The sequence below is a fragment of the Microcebus murinus genome, chromosome 17 (assembly GCF_040939455.1).
Source record: "Microcebus murinus isolate Inina chromosome 17, M.murinus_Inina_mat1.0, whole genome shotgun sequence".
NCBI classification, from domain to species: Eukaryota; Metazoa; Chordata; class Mammalia; order Primates; family Cheirogaleidae; genus Microcebus; species Microcebus murinus.
In genome coordinates this window covers 41,751,292-41,771,901 of record NC_134120.1, presented here as the reverse complement: position 1 = coordinate 41,771,901, position 20,610 = coordinate 41,751,292, and the positions used below count along the sequence as shown (strand labels likewise).

Sequence of the window (20,610 nt, the reverse complement as noted above, 5' to 3'; positions counted from 1 at the left end):
TATTTTTGCAAATAAATCTATCACAATGCCCCTCTTTTTTTTTTTTTTTTTTTTTTTTTGAGACAGAGTCTCGCTTTGTTGCCCAGGTTAGAGTAAGTGCTGTGGCATCAGCCTAGCACACAACAACCTCAAACTCCTGGACTCAAGCAATCCTGCTGCCTCAGCCTCCCGAGTAGCTGGGACTACAGGCATGTGGCACCATGACTGGCTAATTTTTTCTCTATATATTAGTTGGCCAATTAATTTCTTTCTATTTATAGTAGAGACGGGGTCTTGCTCTTGCTCAGGCTGGTTTCGAACTCCTGACCTTGAGCAATCCGCCTGCCTCGGCCTCCCAGAGTGCTAGGATTACAGGTGTGAGCCACCACGCCTGACCTATCACAGTGCCCTTTTAAAAGTAGGGAATTCTCAAATGACAGTCAACAAATTATTCTCAAGCTCTTTCCTAAAGCAATCACTGAGGAAGGCAATAAAGTTATTCCTATTGGATAAGCCCAATAAGGACTGACTCCTGGGACTGAGGACCCATCCTCTGAAGCAAAAGGATTTTTGTTGCAAGGAAGTACGTGTGTGGAATTTGGACAGAAAAAGGAAACACCTTCCAGATTTTACTAATGGAATGTGATTTCATTTTTAAAAGACAATCTTAATTGCAGGAGATGAATGGGAAGCAAGATTGAAGGCAGGTAAATTGTAGGGCTTCTCAACTTCAGTACAATGCACATATTGGGCCAGATAATTCTTTGTTGAGGGCGAAGAACTGCCCTTTCCATCGTAGAATGTTTAGAAGCATCCCTGGCATTTACCTACTAGATGCCAGAAGCTCACCGGCAGTTGCAACAACCAGAATGTTTCCAGACATTGCCAGGTATCCCCTGGTAAGCAAAGTCACCCCTGCTTGAGAACCACTGAGTTGGATTTATACAATTTCACGCTAATTCAATTATTTATTGCATTGGACTGAAACAAGGTAGAGGAAGTAGGGATGGAGGCAAGGGGGATTTGAGAGAACTTAGATTTGAGGAATGATAGAATGGAAGAGAATTGGAGATGTCATATACAATTTTGAAATTCAAGTTTGTCTGAAAAATCAGATCAGGTCATACTAGGCCCAAGGACTCAGATGGTAAAAATCTGCTGAGTTTGCCCCAATTTGTCCCCGTCTCCCCACAGCCTTCGGGACTCCTTTCCATTTGCTTGTTCATCTTCCTATGTAAGAATTTCAGTTCAACATCCCCGGATGTTGCATGAATCTTTCTGGTCTTCGACATAGACACAAACCTGAGGACCATCATTAGCTACAGGGTCACACATTATATCCCCTGTCCCACTCTGACTTGAACGTGTAAATCAGACCTCTTAGGTCTCTTATTGTTCTTTATGTTCCCTTCTGATTTGAAAGTGATACTCGTCCCATGCGGAAAACATAGAAGATATAATATACATGTTATCTCCAATCCTATCATCCTCTTGGATTTTGTTGCTCTCTTTCCATATGTCCTTGAAGTGGTGATTACGGCTCACTTGCCATCCCCAGGGAGAAGCCAACCTTCTCTGTCTCAGTCAGGGTAGATTTTATTCCATTTCTTAACCCAGATCCCAGACGATTCAGGACTAGAGCACAGGTTTTGTTGTTGTTGTTGTTGTTGTTTTTTCCAAAATGCCAATGGAAGAAATTAAACAAGCTTGTACTTCCCTCTCTGCTTTAGTGTGCTTAAGCTCATCATCTCGGGGTTACTAAAAAATTTCTTGAAAGAGTGCAGGCTATTAAGTGGTTTTCAACATCAAACAATCCAACAGTTAAAATGTATTACCCTTCATGTCTTTCAATGTTTCAAGAAAACATTTTCCATGCATGTTAATTTGTTATCTCAAATGCTTTTAAAAACGAGCCTTAAGTGTACTATTTGTGAGTATGTGACAAAGTTCTTTTAAAACTGCTTGAATAATAGGGAAAAAAAAATGACATGCCTCTTGGAGAACAAAATGGGCCATAATAATGTGAGGGAGAACATATAAGAATGGATGTAATGGTTAGAATTAAATGACATCTGACAATTACTTTCAATTTGAACTTGAGGTGAGGAAAATCAGAATTACAATACTCTTGTGATTAAACTTTGATGAGATGAAAATGTCATCATTGTTTGATGAGAATTTTTTATTAGAGTTCAAAGAATATGAATGATTTAACCGCAACGTACCAACACCACAGGGCTGAATAATCTATATCCGTATTTCTCTGCTCTTCCTTACTTTAGGTCGCTGGAGAGATCCCAGCCGCTCTCATTCCTCAGTTCTGTGACTGTTTCCATAACATCGGCTTTTGGAATAACAAGATAAAACTCAAGTCCTTTGTGATAAGTTTTGACATTGAAATCTTGGAGTAGCTTAATATGGTGAAAAAAATTTTTTTTCCAGGAGCCATGCACTGAGATTTAGACTCATAAATTTATTTTTAAAGGAAGAGGTTTCGGAGACTAGATTTCTTGAGAGAAATGGGGAGATCCTGCTTGTATTCTGCGTTCATTGCTGGAAATTGAGACACAATGAGTCCTTTCATTCTACTGGAAGGATCTGTGTCCCTTTAAATTGACATTTTGACAATGAAACAATGAAAATTGAGGTAAGGGCTTAAATCTGCTAAAGACAGCACATAGTTGAGTCCTCTCTGGGGCACTAACTACAATATAGGATGACGAGTGTATACTCACTTAGCACAGGGACTTTGCTCTATGCAGGGGCAACTGCTGTCCCAGGACTCCTTGCACTGAGTGGGGGCAGCAGACTGGGAGCCCTCTCCACTGGTGCTGTCCTTGAGGGACTGGTGCCTTCTCTCCCTCTCTCTTCTCCTCTTTTCCTTTCTTTCTTCTCTGGGGCCCCAAATTTAAACAGTTTTCCACAGTCACTGGTAGTACATTTCTACATTTTTAAAGACTTTTTTTTTTTTTCCTTCTGAGAATCTGGAGTCAAAATAAATATTTGAGGACTTAGGCTACAATCCTGTAATTTGAAAACAGGGTGGTAATACATACGTGTGCTTGGTCCTCTTTTATAAATGCAAATCTTTCTCCTCTTATTGAAGGAGAGAGAATGTACTGGCAGTGGTCATTATATCCAATTATTTCCCAAAGCTGTTGCCAGTGTGACAACATTTGGTCCACTCAAAATAATATTTTTGTTTTATATTAAAAAAATAGTCTTTTAACTCTATAGGTTAATCTAGGGTGAGTGATCATACACTAGCTCACATTATTGCCAAATATCATTTCACTGATTCCCTTATTACAATTTTATTTTACCTAAATAAAATAAAATAAATACTTAATAAGTAAGTTTAATTTATTAAATTTTTCTATAGATCCTTGAATAAAATAGGTATTCAAGCATATATGCATGGGGTGATTAATAGATAAATAAGGATTAAAATACATATTGACCATTAAAATTGAGATGAGGGCTTGAGTCTCAGTGAAGAGCAGAGAGAAATTGTCAAATTAGGTAACTTAAAGACCAACTAGGAAACTTGAGCTTTTAAACAGTGGAAGGTATATTGTATAAGAGGTTTCTTTCATCTCCCTGCTTACTAATGAAAGAGTTTAACTGGCCATTCAAAGTCCTTTCAAAAATACTTTGTAGGTTTAGCTGATTTATCTTTGTGGTATTTGCACTTCGGTATTTAAATCTTCCTTCAAAGGTGCTCAAAATGATAAACAGAGGTTAAGTCGGGAACAACTGAGAGGTTCCAATGCACCACAATCTCTGTTGGATATGAAAAAGTCAAAGGCTTGGAAAAAGCAGATAATGAACGTTGGAATGATTGGAACTCTAAAGCGCTGGTAAGAGACAGCCCAGGGCAGTGGCTAAGAGGAGAGATCTATGGACAGACAGCCTGGGTTCAAATCCCACTTCTACCACTTAGTAGCTGTGTGATTTTGAACAAGTTACTGACCCTCCTTAGACTTCAGTTTCCTTACCTGTAAAATGGGGATAAGAACAGTACTGGGGGAGGGGGGCGGGTATATACATACATAATGAGTGAGATGTGCACCATCTGGGGGATGGTCATGATGGAGACTTAGACTTGTGGGGGGAGGGGGGGAAATGGGCATTTATTGAAACCTTAAAATCTGTACCCCCATAATATGCCGAAATAAAATAAATAAATAAATAAAAAGATAGAGTATCAAGCTGAAAAAAAAAAAAAAAAGAACAGTACTCACCTCACAAGGTTCCTTTGAGGAAAACTTGAGTAAATTGTATGTCTGGTACAGAGTAAATGCTCAACAATGGAAAGCTATTGTTATTATTATTATTGAAATGTGGAAGACCTTATTACTAATTTTGTAATTAATCTGCAACTATCTTTTCTGGACTAAATGAAAAATATCTCAAAAAGTGGGCTTTATAATATTTTTCTAAGGAAAATTCAACTATTAATAAACATTTCCTAAATTAATTAATTGGGATCTGCATTCTGGTTTTTGCTTTGCCACTATGTGTAATTTTGGCTAATTTACTCAATCTCTTTGCCACTTGGTTTCCTCATTTTTGGAAATGGGAATGATAGTAGTGCTTACCCCACAATGAACCTTGAAGATTAAATGATTGACGATAATATTTATAAATTCAAAATCCTCACATATATGCTCGTAATTGACAATCATTCAAATCCATTCATTTCTGCAGTTCCCTTCTTACCCTTGGCTAGTGATTTCATAGATCTACAGATCTTCTATGAAAAGTGGTCCTTGACAGGGAGGAAGGAACACAGGCTGTGATTTCCATTTGGTTACAGATTAACTTAATACCTCCAGATTGGAGTGTTTCTTCCATCCTTCCATCCATTCATCTTGCATTTATCCAGCACCAGCCATGTGCTATCACTGAGGCAGGCAAAAAGGTTAGAAACATCAATGCTTTGGTTTCTCAGATATTTCTGAACATGCAGATAGAAGAAGTGGAGATGGAAGTGGAGATAGAAGAAGTCAATTCAGCTTTTTAGAGTCCTCAATGTCTTCTTAAACCCAAAGATTAAAGTGGAAAAACCAAAAAATAGTAAGAATTATTTAATAATTCAGGTGACATTGTTTTAGACATTTTCCAAGCAGGATAATTATCCAAAAGCAGGCTGACATTTATAGATCTAGCTTTCCATGCTTGTTAAAATACTTTTTTTCCTCTGAAATACTCATTGAGCTAAATTTCATCTAACATCTGGCCATTGTATAAATATAGCAATGAAAACATGTCTTGTTGCCTACACATTAGGTATAAATTTTAGAAATCCAATTAGTGTTTTATTCTTTTTGTGCATTTTCCTTTTTCCTTAGTGTTTGAGTTAATTTCAGGCTCCTACACAGAACTATAAGAATTCAAATATTTAGCACACATTTATGCAGCAAAAACCAACTAGATTAAAGAATGGTGTTTTGTGGCATTTCCTAATGATTGTAAGATATTCATTAATTTCTTTCTTTATCCATGCAACAAGCAATTATTGAGTGAAATGTCAAGCCTAGTCTAATGCTAAGGGGTTGGGGTAGGGGTGGGGGAAAACACAGAATAAATAAGATTCAGTCTTAACCTTAACCTTTAAGGAGTTTAGAATCTAGTGGAGGAGACAGATACCTGCACGAATGATTTCACTACAGTGTGACAAATGCTATATGGGACGTACACATCCACCTGTCTCCTAGAGCATCACTCACCATTCATCTGATGGGTTGCACACTACATAAATGATTGTCTTCAACCTTCCATTGAGGGTTTATAACCTCTTAAAATTGAGAAGCCCCTCAAACCAAGATCCCAGGGGGTAAACCAGTACTCACTGAGTCTACATTATCCATCTGGGTAGGCAGAATCTGCCAAATGCCCTGAGGATGGATCATCTATTTAGCAATACCAGTCACAGTTGTTTGAATCTTCACTTTTAGACTCACTGTAATGATAGCTGACATCCAGTAGTCTATTTTGTGTAGATGTGGACATTTTGAATTAAGCCAGTGAAAATATAATTTTCACTGTCTATATTAGGGCCTCCCACAGTGTATACTTTGCAGGCTTTCACAAAATGCATTTGATTTTTGTGAGTCCACCACCATTTCACTGGATGTTGATTATACTCAAATATCTAAACCTCCTGATCATTTTAAAGGATGCTCATAAAATCTACCTTGCAATAACTATGAATGAATTTTTGAACATCATTAAACACAATGTTTATCTTTTAAAACATTTAAAAGTTTATTTGCACAAGGTTAGTAGTATGAGATGCAACATAATTCATGGAAATCAACCACAGTGCTAATACTTTAATAGAGTATTTCAAATATTAGACATTAAAGTTTAAATCTCTTTAACATTAAGCTCTAATGTTGGAATAACATTTCAGTTAATAAATAACTGTGAATATAACCATATGTTCAGTTTATTCTCCCCAGTTTATCCTGAATTACAATTTTATTGTGATTTGGGTCATGAAAGTGATAAATAATTATTTATATGGTTTAATAAATTGCATGTTTATTTAATTAATCCTGAAGGAAATCTAGAGATACATTCCAATGGGTTATATAAATTAAGTGTATATTTAAGTTCTTTGATTTTTTAGCATGACTGGATAACACTCTAACTGCTCTTAAATTTAGTGTTCATTGCCTATGTTGTATAACATTTTTTTGATATGTATTTTCAGACTATAGTCATTTGCAAAAGTGAGTGGCCATAGTTTTTGATCCCTGAATTAAATATCTTTTATTTATTTCAGAGAATTATGGATTTCAAAATGGCTGCTGTTTGGGGGCAATCTGTATAGTAACACACAAACGCGAAGTCACAAAATTTGTGGTAAAGAAAATGAGGTTTGTTACATTACACTTTCCAGATAGCAACCACATCTTCCTAATAATTTTCATGCCATAAACACATTAGGAAAGACAGAATTACTTTCACGTGTAAAATTCTCTGAATTTGCATATTCTATAGTGCTTATTATGGGAATTTTTATTGGCTTTTATATCGTTTGATAAGGTTGTCTATTCAGCTCAGACTGTCATCTTCACTTGTCACAAAGGCAATTTCTCTGTCAAATGTTCATAGCATGTGGGGATGGTGCGTCAACATGCTGCAACAAAGGACCTTGCCAGGACTGATTTTCACATTTGAATTTCCTACTCTATTCTGGAAGTTTCCTGCCATTATCGAGTTTAAACCAATACATACGCTGTCTGGTTTCACGGGCTGAGAAAAACAGTCTGTGCTATTTGGAATCAGAGCTCTAATAAATCAGGTAGCTCAATTTCATCATATACATTTTCCAAATATTTCTAATCTCCAGGTAAAATCTTCAACACTAAGCAGCAGCAGCTCTAAATAGCACCTCTGAGCTGCATTAGGAAAAGGCTCAGATGATAGAAAGCATAAGAATTTATGAAAAGATTCAAACAGCACAAACAAACTGTAGGAGTCTTACATTTAGGCAAGGATTTAGGCCCAGAAATATTTCCTTCTAGTGTAAAAGGTTAAGACTCTTTGAAGAAACTATCACCTTCAACAATGGAAACATATATTCAAATTCTGGGCCCGAAAATTTTTAAGAAAGCCAGAAAACTTAAAATATGACTCTTTGCCCCTTACACTCTTTTGAAAAGCTGTGCACATTTTCAGTGCAGGTACCACCGTACAATTTTGGGGTGGTGGGTTTGTACTCTTCCTTAGGGGAGAGACAGTTGACATTGTTTCATGGCTGGGTATAATTCATTTATGTCTTCCCCATTTTTCCTCTCTGATCTCTTCTGGATGTATCTGTCAGCAGTGGTCTCCTGGGAGCAGCACCATGCACTTCATTAATAAGAAGGGATTAAAGGAAAAAGCCCTAGTCTCCTAATACACTTGGATAATTTGGTGCCATCCACAAGGCAATAGACCCCTGCTGCATAGATGTCATTAGAAAGGTACAATTTCATTACTTTTTACTGGCAGAGCCTTGAGTGAAATACAAAATATGTTGTCTCATATGCAGGGGAAAAAAGTGCTAAAGCTTTCATTCACTTCATGCCCCTAAAAATAGTAGAATGCAGAAATATATTTTATAGTTTGCACATTTAGACGGCCTTCCTTTAGTCGTCCTTGAAATCATGCTTTTATTAAATATTGACCAAAATGAAGATTAGAAGAAAATTATTTATACTCTTAAATTCCAAATGAGATCTATATATTTTTGTTAATTAACACACTTGTTTTGAATGCCTACTATATGCCAGGCACTCTCTAGCTACTAGAAAACAAATGACAAAAACATCATTCACTTTTTTTTTTTTTAGCCCTAACTTATTGAATGCTATAATTGGAAGTGAGTGTAAAAGTGAGTGTATATGAAGTAAACCGCATGGCAGAATAAAATTGGTTATACACCAGGATGTCAGAAGTGCATTGAGGAAATCTGTTTAACACTTCTTTGTTATCCGAACTAAGTTTTGAACTGACATGTTTGCTGACGGTTGACGTTACCTTTTGAACTGAACCACCCCGGATTTTAAGTCTTTAGTGGTATGTTGTGCAAACCTTTGCAATGACAGGCACAAACTATCCTTGGAAGATTTGCACCCTAGTTTTGATAGGTTCTGTCCCAGCCAGGAAGGAACCACGTGCCACTGGTGTAGCGTGTAGTGTGGCCGTGCCCCCTAGAAAGGGGCCTAGGATTTAGGCACCTGCTGTAAAATATGCCAGTGGCACTTCCAGGCGCAACACTGGTGAGATGACTCTCTGGGAATCCCACCCATCACTCTTTCCTAGCACCGAAGAGAATCAGGTTTAATAGTGGTCCATTATCTCACTGTCACAGACACACAACTGCCATTAACGCTAAAAAGTGACACACAGTTGGAACTGTGCTTGGGAGAGGAAAGCCCTTGATCATCGGCTATTTACAAGCCACTCCTTGCAGTGATAGGTTTTTGCTTTACTTTTACTAGCTTTTCTTCAGTGAAATTGACATTTGCAGCCCTTTGTCTAAGATAAAGGCTAGACTAGACAGTTAAGAGGACAGAAACTGGGGTTTCTAGAGAACACTCCGCTGACAGAAAACAAAGCAGGACAGAAAAAACAAATTATTTTGGCAAATAAATGAATCGGTAACAAAAATATTTTAAAAACGTGTTGGGCTATGTACAATATGTCTACAAATGAAAGATTGGTCATCTAGTCAGCTTTGAATACAGGGTGTTCTGATATCCTCACCTTTTTACTCTGCAACTGTGGTCATAGCTTGCTTTTTTTCGGGGTGCATTTTAATTCACTCAAATACCATTATACTCTCAGTGAAGATTATCAACAAATGTCATGAGAAGTAAAAGCACAGCAGAAATTAGGACAGGGCAGGGCCAGTTTATACTTCCAGAATGAACAGCGCTTATTCATCAACAACAACAAAAAACAGTTAAATTAAATTCTTGTTATCAAAAATATAACTCAGCTAATGTTTAAATATAGACAACTGAAGTGACAAACAAACCAAACCCCCAGTTTTGCTAATAAATTAAAAAGAATAAGCAAAGTGGTTAAGGGGTTAAAAGCTTAGATTGTTAACCTTGCGTGGTGCATTTGAGGATGTGCACTGAAAACAGATAGACCATTTGATACCGGAATACAGATTTCCTTTTTTTTTTTTCTTCTGATTTTTGTTTGATGGTACTTTTTCCCCAGCCCCATAAGTTTTTATAAGTCTGCTTGTTCTGAATCTCAATAGGTGTCCCTTACCATTTGGATATTTTATTAGGTAAAACTAATAAATATACAGGCTTCTGAATATTGTTTTCAAATTTCTGGGCTTTACTCCCACATTACCTAGGGCATTGAGGAGGAGGAAAGAATATTATGAATTGGGGTTGGGGTTAAAATTTGAGTATTTGCAACATAAATGGAAATAATCTATTAGCAATGACCCTTGTTAATATTCTTTTGCCGAGGTAGTTTATAAAGAAGGGATTGTCCATACGAGCACTTGTTGTATTCCTCTCTTGAATGTGCATGGCTCTGGGATATACTGTATCTTGCCATTGTTAAACTCGATTTAATGGAATAAATATTCAAATGAGGATTAACAATACCAATTTCCTGATAGAGGAGGAATGAACTGATAGGTGTGTCTGTAAGTTCTGTCAGGTAAGACTTAGCCAAATCTTGATACACATTTTAAATTGGTTATCAGTGAAAGGCAGCTAGATACATTACTTGGGAAATACTTTAAAAAGATTTCTTTTTTTTTTTTTTGAGGTTTGAAATTCACAGTAAGTTTTTTCCTTTCCTCCTTGGTAAATAACGAAATGTTTACTGTTTAGACTGAGTAATATGACATGAAATAACAAACCTGCACATGTCTAATTTATAATAAATCTGTTTCCTTAATGGGTGGAAGGAAATCTGAGGACAGTTCTAAGGGGTCTCGTCTGCTTTCAGTGCTGTCTCCTAGTCATACGGAGGACAACACCTCTCCCGACTGGTCTTTCCCCTTCTTCTCCTCTGCCCGGTCAATGTCAATTACGTGCACCACTCCAGGTTTTAGAATCAAGTCTTCCGTCTCTACCTGACTCCTGTTGTCCTCCACCTCCATGTAGCTCCCTTTTGTTTGCTGGGCAGCTTTGCTGAAGGCTTCTTTGAAACGACGTTTGAGTTCGACATCTGGACAGAAGACATACTCGTAGAGGCCACCAGCGAGGACAGCTCCTATGATTGGTCCAACCCAATATATCTGAAGGAGAGACAGAAGAGGATGAGGGTAAGTGGAGAAACGCTGTTCCGTTGAACAAGTCTATGAATGTAGAATTTAGCTGGGTTAAATGAAGTGAGCAATCGTGTCATGCGTGAAAAAGTAGGGAATTGGAAAAGAAATAAGAAAGTACACCAAATCCACATCAGAGGTCCATAAATTATTAAGATAACATTTGAACAGAAAACAAGAAAGAACTGTTTCTTCTCCTTCCCTCCTTTCATTAATTATATGTTCTTTCCCTTTTCGGATAATCCCTAATGTAAAAATAGCTCTTCTTTGGTGGTACTGCAAAGTAAGCAGGAACTAGAAATTCTTCAACTAAAACAGAAAAACAAATTCTGGAGAGTACTTCTCTTCTTTTTTCAATATTGCCATCTTACATTGATTTTCTGCACGATCACGATTATAGTGCAGATTTGATCATTTGGGGCTTTAGTTATTCAGTACAGCATGATAAATGGAATCCCAGCTCCACCACTTAGCAAATTTGTTACCTAACTTCCAAAGTCTTAATTTCCTCATCCCCAAGTGCGGATCATAATAATACACACCTCATGGGGAATAAGGACTAAATGAAATAATTCTTGTAAAGTACTTAATAATTCCAGGTTTCTCAGACAATTTGAAGATCTATGTGACTAGGAAGGGCATAAATTATTATCTCCTTTATGTTACATGCTTTTCTTCTCTACAATTTGGTGATTTGATTGGATTGAAAACCCTCCGGTTTGTTTATGGCTCTTGTTGCAGAGAGCCATCATCTACGTGGTTCTTACAATGGTGGCTTGGTGAAAAAATCTGTACTGAGTTTATGGATGAACACTGGTTCAGGAGTAGCAATTCCATAGGATTTCAATAAATGGAAGTTCTTATTATGTCACTTACATACCTAGAATAAACTAAGTGTTGAGTTGGAATGAACTGCCGTATTCGCTTTAAGGCATGTGAATGCTGTAGAATATTAGACATTCCTTTAGTAGACTCAGTTGGGCAACAGAAACCCTGTTTACTGAGCACTGTCTCTGAGCTGGCTGCACTTAGAACTCTTCTTGTTTTATCTCATGTAATTCTAACAATAACCTATGAGATAGATAGGATATTATTCTTCCCGTTTTAAGAACAAGAAAACTGACACTCTGAGAGGGTAAGAAGCTTGCTTAAGATTTCATGCTCAGCAAATTAATATCACTTAGCATCCTCATTGTAAAATCTAAACAAAATTCAAACTTTAAGCTGAAGCTGAACACATATCCTTTGTGGGGAAACTGTTGGCAGAGTGGCTGAAAGAACCAAGTTCCTTATCTGGAACATGAAAGAAACCATATGAGAGTTTATCTTCTCTATGCCCTTTCAAAGGAGAAACACAAGCCCTCCTCTAAATGTCTTTGCTCTTTGTTCCTCTGGCAAGATCTCATTAGATATGTACTAGTCCACAGGCTACAAATCCCACAAGGGATAATAGAAGCAGCTAAATAATTACTACTGCTCCCCAAAACACCCATAAAGAAGACATTTAACTGCGTGTTCTCAAAAATAAACAAATCTTAGTGTCAAGTTGATCTTTCAGAGGAAAGTCATATTACTTTAAAAGCAAAGAAATGGTTTTAATATGTTTGAGATGTTGGATGTGCTAATTACCCTGATCTGATCACTATACATTATTTGTATCCCAGCATCACTAGGTACCCCATAAATATGTACAATTATCATTTGTCAATTTAAAAAATCTAATAAATAAAAAATAAAACATAACTTTAAAATTTATAAAGGTAAAGAATTTTTACTGCTAAAAATCTAGAAAATATGTAAAAATATAAAGAAAACTAAAATAATATCATTACACTGTACAAAAAACCCCACAATATTTTGATGTTATTTCTAGTCTATCTATGTATCTACAAACATACTTGAAATTAGTTCTAAGTCTCACACAACCATTGCTACAAAATGGATATTCATTTTTAGCAGGATCAAGATTAGCATAAAATCACAACAAGAGAAAGCATTTGATTTAATCAACAAGCTAAGAATTTTCCCACTGTTTAAATTTTAGGTAGTTTATAGTAACTGATAAGCAATTAATAAAACATATTTTTTATCCACATTTTCAAGCCCTCGCTAATTAAATTAAAAGTTGTTAATTACAAAATATTTTAAAGTTAATAAGTTAAACTAAAAGTTGCACTTTAATTATAAAAATCTACATATTGCCCATTAAAATTACCATTTTTGTTTAATGTGGCCAATCTTTAGAGACATAAATGGAAATATCAGTGGCAAAATGACCAATCTCATGGATGGCATTGTTGTCCAACTCTTTACATGGCTGCGTCCAAAATTTTGCTTTTGAATACTGACTCTCATTCTGTTATTTAATGGTATGGAGAAATGAATGCCTATAGCTGTGGTGCAATTTTTTTCTCATTTGCAATGTACACCATAGTTGAGTGGATGTGACTAAGTCAATAACCATGATATGCATAAGATTAATTAACAAGTGACATATTCTGTTATTTTCATGAATTCAAAAAGTTGTAGGGTAACTTTCATAACGTATAAATGGCAATAAAGTTAGCCCCATTTGAAGATGGCTTATATATGTCTCATATTTTTACTGGTTATTATAACATAGTCTGTTAGTGGCCTTCACAACTGCTGCATTACTTATTTAAAGGATTTAAGTTCCTTTGCTGTAAGAAAAAATTGAAACAAAAATAATTGTAATATTTAAAAATGGATATCACTATTCTCTGGAAGCATTGCCACCACATTAATAAGTAGATTAGGCTTGGGACTGAAAAGTGTGCCTTCTCTGAGAGTCATTTATTCTTCCAGCTACAGTCATGGTGATACTAGCGTAAACACTTGCACTATTTATTCTCCACCATCTGCAGTTCAAATGCTTCCAATTCACATACTATTAATTGAGTTTATGCTTTTGTAAACAAGAAAGGTAAATATTTTTGCTGTGGGTAATGCTTTTAAGTATTTCTTTCTTTCTTCTTCTTCTTTTTTTTTTTTTGTTTTGCAAGTTTATTTTCTGTTATTGCTGGGAAGGCTTTACTTTCAATTATTTAAGCAACATATTCACTACACTATCCTGATTTTAATTTGTTCCACATAGGCAACCTCCCTGTACGATGTACTCTGCTGTAGTCTGTTAGATACAGCACTCAGAACAACACTTAGGAGAAAAAAGACTGTTACTAAAGGCCCAGAACAGATATAAGATGAGATGTTTTATAGCAGATCTATGCTAGGCTTTATGAAAGATGTACTAAAGTGAGGGTCGAGATTGGAAGAATGCAAGAGAAACTAGTAAGCAAAATAATGAACAAAAGAGTCCCATAGGTAATTGTCCTCAACTGTAAGAAGACAGAAACTATTAACATGAGTGTTACCCAGTGGTTTTCCCAATTTCCCATGATAACTGCTGGTCCAAAGGATCGGGCAGGATTCATGCTGGCACCAGTATAATTGATCTATAGGAAAAAAGAAAACAACTTCAGACATTGCTGAAACAGGGCTACTACCAAGTGTCATTCATTGGAATATGCCATCATTCATCAGGTCACTTAGAGGAACCTCAAGAGGTTAGCAACTCTATCAACATTCTCTTCACGTGGTTGGCAAAATGATCACCTCAAATGGACAAACATGGTTGGATACTAAAGAGCTACTGCTGTAAAACACAACATCTTCAGGCCAGCCAGGGTGAAGATAAATGAGATGGATCAATTATTTAAATGGACTTGGAAACTTACTGCAAATAAATGTCCAATTGCAACAGAAAATCCAATTGCTAGAGCTATTGAACCAGTGACATCAGTCCGTTTGGAATCACAGCTGGCAAAAATAGTAAACACTAGCTGAAATGTGATTATCAACTCCACCAGGAGACCGTGACCAGCGGTAAGATTTCCGTGAACCTAGAAAGAGAAAAATATTCCATCAGAATTGAAGTAAGAGTATTTTCTATGATACCATATCATTGTGAAAGGCATATTTTATCTCTGTAAGAGAGTAATGGTTAATTTGAGTCTTCTACCCCACCTCCAAATGAGACCTCCCCCTTCTTCCCTACAAAAAAAAAAGAAGGAATAAATTACACTCATTTTGGGTCGTCACAGATAATTACTCTTACAATGACCAAGCAGGAGTTTGTGCTGAATGTCCTTTTCTACAAAGGAAGTAAAATGTGCCACTGCAGCACTTAACTTATAAAAGAATTTCTTAAGAGCCTTGTAATTTTATAAGGCAACGATTAAATCCATTAATTAGGTTTAAATTAATTAATATATATTTCAATTAAAATTTAAACCATGTGTGGTTTTTTTCATTTTTTTAATAGACCCTGGTGCTGAGCTAACAAATGATACTCCTAATCAGCTAAGAACAAAAGTAAGATTAAACGTCAATTTATTTTTTAAGCATGATCCTTTATGTAGATCATTTTAAATCTCATGAACATGACAAGAAGTGACACTGTTTCTTTTGCTAGGGAACAAAGAAATAATTGTCATAAAAATGCCCTAAGCTAAATATATAGTCAATATAATAACTGGGAGAGGAGAGGGAGAGGAAAAAAAACCAATATAATGTTTGTGCCACCTAAACTTTGTTATTTTCAAGTCATTCAAGAGCAAACAGTGATTTCCCATTGATACATTTAATGTTGCCAGAATCAGTTTTCACCCTACCAAGAACCATCAAAAATTCCCTGGGGATAAATCAGCAATTTTAGGGATGTCTCTTATGCCACCAATGTGTCATTTAGCAAAGGGTCTGCAAGAAGCCTTGAGTCCTAGTTGGGAAAATAGAAGAGCTAAAGATGCTACCGAGGTGACTCCCAAGCCTCCCACCACACTGGGAGGCGTGACCAGGTAGAGAATTCCTGCGCCAATGATGGCCCCCAGGCACTGGGCTGCGATGTAGAAGACAGACTTGGCGATGCTGATCTTCCTGGTGCACAGCATGGCCACCGTCACCGCAGGGTTGATGTGGCCGCCGCTGATGTGGCCGAAGCACTGCACCATGGTTGCGATGCTGAGGCCAAAGCAAAGGGAGATGAGAACCATGTCGACAGGTAAAGGCTTTTCCGTCCCTCCCCAGTTGATGGTGGATCCCAGGCTGAGGAGGACAAAAATAAGCATGGCCAAGAATTCCGCGGTGACTGCTTTCCAGAAAGCTTGAGTCCAGACCCCTTTGAAAGCCACCATGATGTTGTCTCTTCTACACAAAGGTCCACACTTACTGAAAAGAAAAACAAATCAGCTTCAGAAGCCAGTCCACCAGGCTTTCGGTGGGAAGGGTCAAGGAACTTAGGTGAAGGAGGCCAGGCTGTCTTGGGGTACCATGGGCAGGGGCGGCCCGGCGTTATTTGCCTACTAAGAAAGAATGCCTCTGGAAATTCCTTCCTTGATAGTCAAGAGGTCGGTATTCCAGTCTCTCTTGATTTCATATTCAAAGATTATCCAGTTTCACTGGAAAATTATCCCAACTGTTCCTAGAAAGGCAAATGTCTAAATCAAGTTCCTTAAAAGATTAATAAAATATAGTTACCTTGTAGTTAATTCCCTTAGAGAAAGTTTTAAAGTATCACTGTACATTTTGCATGCCATTTTTATTTTGAACATAAAGCAATAAAAAGGGTGGGGGAGTCTTTTTCAGTTTTGTATTTTATTGCTTCTAAATGGCATTCTGCAAATGGATTAGTAGAGCAACTGTCTCCAGCTCTGGATTAAGGGGAGGCCTGCTAGGAACACAGGGATGCTGAAGGCTGTCATTTGAGAAGGTAAATTCATTGAGGACAGGGGAGCTCCGGGTGACTGGCATGTGGGGTGCGGACAGGCAGGGCCTGAGCTGGGGCAGCGACACTCCTTCCCTCGCCTGTGTGCCAGGGGCGAGCGGCTGTCAGCGGGAGGGGCCTGGAGCTGTGCCCGCCCGAGGGACACTGCGCGGCGCCACCCAGACCTGGGCGCGCGGCGCGCGGGACGTGTCAACCTCAGGCCCCAGGGGAGGAGGGCGGAGCAGCGGCCAGTCCCGGTCCCTGCCAGGTTCCCGGCAGCGGCCAGGTGAACAGATGAGCGGCCAGGGTGGCCAGGGCTCATCATCCCTGCCGCCGCCGGTGGGTAGAGGGAGGCAGGGGGGGTGAGAGATGCTCTTAGGGGAGGAAGGTCACCCCTCGTCGTCGTGCCCAACCTTCTCTCAACCCTTGTCGGTACCGCGCAGAGGGGTCCCTCCCAGAGGGATCCCGGAGGCTGGCGTGTGCAAGCGCCCCGCACCCTCCCCGCCCGCCTGGGGCAGAGCTCGGGAACACGGGTCAGGAAAAGGGGGTGTGGCGAGCGACACTGCGGTCCTCAGAGCAGAAGGCTCTCTGCGATTTTTCTCCAGGGTCTCCAGGGTCTTCTCGATGGCCTCTCTCATTTCTGCTTGCCCCCAGGGACAGCCTGCCTCCTCTTGGGGGGCTGCTGGGGGGGTGGGACAGTAGTGGGGGGCAGGGGGCAGCAAGGCAGCCACTGGGAGGGAAGACACTTTCTTCTTCCTCCCATCTGCCATCTGTATTCCTCTCAGTGTTTGGATCTTTGGGGCTGAGAAGGGGTGGTTTGAGGCTATTAATGCCAACTGCTCATTCTGGCTTCCCCTTGGGGGTGCAGTTCTCCCAATTGCCCCTTTATCTAAGACTTTTGCCCTTGTCCTTTGCCTGTGATAGTCATGGGAGCCAAGAAGTATGGAGAACATTTAGCAGAGAATCTAATCACAGACGACTACGTAAAGGGTTAGGCGAGAAAGCCAAGTACTTTAAGTGATTAGTATTATAGCAGCTTTCCCCTTGACACGTGGTGTGGCCCTTATTTACCGCACATCACTTACTGCACGGGCAGTGAGCAAAAGCTGTGCCAGAAAGGAAGGGCTAGGGGAGCTCACCCTTGACCTTTTGCTCCCGGCGAGCCTGTGATTTGACGTGTGGCTTTGCTTCAGAGTTGGAAAGAGAAACCCAGTTTCTGCCCAAGCACCAGTGGCAGGATAAAGGCTGGCTCCAGAAGGGGACCGGCCAGCCATGTCGCAAATCCCCTGCCCAGGTGAACTCCTCTAAGTGAATCATGTTAACTTTGAAAAACCCCAGCTGGGGCCACAACGACATCATTCTCCCCAGAGGAAGAGAAGATAGAGACAAAAACAGCACTTGAAGTGTGTGTGTGGGGGCACCCTGGAGGAGACGTTAAAAATATCCCCAAGAGGGGGAGGAAACTCCTGGAACTTACAAATTGAAAAACAAGTTAGGAGCGTCACTTCTGAACTCACCAGCGGCCCAGGGCTGTAGCCCGGATGGCAAAGGGGCAAAGTGCTACTACAGGTGCTATTTGCCCCATAGAGTGGGGAATAGGAAGAGGAGGCGAAGGAAGCTGGGGGGAGGGGTGCAGAAAATGTCCCTTTTGAGCATTGCAGGAGACACCAGGAGAGGCGGGTCCCAGAAAAGGCCACCCCCCTTTTGCCCCTCACTCCTGCCATTCTGCTGTTCTCTCCTGGCTCATTCTCTCACGCACCTATCTACCTCTCCAGAGAACTAATTTAAGAAACTCAGTGGCTCTTGCAGCTTCCAATTTTTATCAACCAGAGAAATTTAAAACACAAAACAAAACAACAACACATCATAAACACACTGCTTAAGAATGTTTTTAGCCTTTTTTTTTTAAATCCAAAAAATCTGATCTTCTTCCAGGGCAGACTGACCAACCTCAGGTGTCTGTGAACCCCAAAGTCTGCTGGAGCATATATATGTACTTCTGGCCCTACGAGAGTTCACCCCTGCGTCGCTCAGAGCCCCCCTGCTTTTATGGTCAGTGTTCCCTTGCATTTTCACTCTCACTAGAAATGGATCGACACAATTTGTTTTGCTTCTTTTGCCCCAGAACAAAGGGGGTTTGTTGGTGTGACCGGGTTGTAGCCGATCGGACACATTAATTTCTAGCTGAACACCCAGCCCCATCTACTGTTGGACAACTGAGCCCCTAGGTGAGTAATTTTCCTGATGAAAAATAACTGGATTTACCTCCATAGGGCAATCTTCCTGTGCTTTTGCAGGTCTCGAGTATGCGGCAGATTTTGTTAAAAAGCATCCCTTTTCTTCTACCTTCTCTCTGCCTCTCTTCTGAATATGCCCGGTATTCAGATCTAAAAGAACCACCCATCTGCCCTATAGCTAACCTGCCTTCTGGATTCTGCCTGAGAAGGCACAAATATCTGTAGTAAAAGAGACAGAGTTTCATCTTTTGGCCCTGGGCATTGTTCCCTTAAGGCAAACAAGCACTTACCCCCACCGCCTTGCTGCGGGTCTATCACTCATGCCTTCCCCAGCCAGAGTGCAGCTCTCATTGCCTGCCCTGAAGTTCCCAGCGCAGTGGGAGTCAGATTACGGCCACTTGTCTGATTGGGTTTTTGGAGTGCAGGGGTGGAAAGATCCTGCACCATGTGGCAATCGCTAAGTTATATTTGAACTTGAAATAACTTTTCTGTACCTGATCACCATAGACACAGGGCATTTCAGGAACACAAAACACTTTACTTACATTATGTTTTTTTAAGCTGGTAATCTTTAAGAATGAGACTTCCCTCACATCTTTATTTGAATTATTCCTGCCACAAAGAAGTGTTGACTATTTGTCTTGTTTGGTTATACGTTGCAGTTGAAATTGGGTAACTCTTAGAAAATGGATTTGTATTATCCGGCAGTTGAGATGAACTGAAATCTAGGCTTCGGTACATTTGTGTTTTAGCCAGTGAGGTTTATCTGAAGTTTTTGATCTGAGAAGAAGCATTCTAAGCACAATATATAAATGCAGCTCTATTTATAACACAGGTAGCACTGATCTGTACAGCAGAAAATAAGGAAAAATAGGAAATAAGACTGCTCTAGGGTATTCCTCTGTTATATTAATAATAATTTGGGGATAAGAAGTAGAAAATTTTTAAAATATAGTGATTGGATGGGAACAAAATTATTGGGAACTGTAGGTGAATTTAATATCTGGAAACCTACGGACAGGATTGACTATATGATTTGCTGGTCCCAGTGCAAAATGAATGCAGGACTCCTTGCTCAAAAATTATTAGACATTTTAAGATTGTGACAGCAGGGCATTAAACAAAGTGTGGGTGCTTCCAAATGCAGGACCCTGTGCAGCTGCGCAGGTTGCATGTCTGTGAAGACCTCTCTGCCTAAGGAGTTTGGTGAACTCTGCCAGAAGGTCTAAGCATTAGCTTGCCTGCATTACCATCTCATTAATTTTTTTTTTCTTTAAATAGACCTCAGGTGCATAGCATTGGGATAATTATAATCTCTGGTTTATGACACTCTGTCATAACTGGTGCATATATGGTCCACTTATTTTATAATAGTTAATGACTTTTTAATAGTATCATGAACATCTGTGAGTCTGCCACTCAACCCAACAACTAGAACCATGATAATAACTCACACCTACCTGTGGGCTCCTTCCTCTCTTCCCTTACCACCTCATTTCAGATGTTCTCTTTTCTAGAACAAAATAAGGAAAGAAAGAAATCTAGAAAAGAGAAGAAGAAAGATATTTATTTAAACTTTCAAATTACAGCCACAATTTTTTTGTTTTGTTGGCTCGTTCAGGTGAGACATGAGACATGGAGGTGGATGCAAAACTCTCCCTAGAAAAAGGAATTAAAATTTTGAGTATGACTCCAGAGGAGGAGAACTTTATTACTGTTTCAAGCACTCTCAGATAACAAAGACTGAATTAACATTATTAAGAATGTGGTTGCAAACTGATTATTATACATCCGTGGTTTCAGCCTTTAAA

At 39.1% G+C, this 20,610-nt stretch overlaps 1 protein-coding gene across 1 annotated transcript; it reads right to left on the bottom strand.

Moving 5' to 3' along the window:
• Window positions 1–6,228: 6,228 nt before the first annotated feature.
• On the bottom strand, window positions 6,229–19,198 carry AQP4 (aquaporin 4). The gene is made up of 5 exons (XM_012740447.3): window positions 19,090–19,198; window positions 15,613–16,027; window positions 14,539–14,703; window positions 14,176–14,256; window positions 6,229–10,753 (listed from the first exon to the last, which is right to left on the bottom strand). The coding sequence occupies exons 1-5, from the start codon at window positions 19,119–19,121 to the stop codon at window positions 10,475–10,477; spliced, it is 972 nt and encodes a 323-aa protein (XP_012595901.1). The 5' UTR covers window positions 19,122–19,198; the 3' UTR covers window positions 6,229–10,474.
• Window positions 19,199–20,610: the final 1,412 nt, after the last annotated feature.

Excerpts from the sequence above, each read along its gene's own strand:
- AQP4 (XM_012740447.3), bottom strand. The coding sequence starts at position 19,121 with ATGAGTGATAGACCCGCAGCAAGGCGGTGGGG. Across the intron at positions 16,028-19,089 it reads CCCGCAGCAAGGCGGTGGGG|TAAGTGTGGACCTTTGTGTA; the intron begins GTAAGTGCTTGT and ends TTTTCTTTTCAG. Across the intron at positions 14,257-14,538 it reads CAATTGGACATTTATTTGCA|ATCAATTATACTGGTGCCAG; the intron begins GTAAGTTTCCAA and ends TTTTTCCTATAG.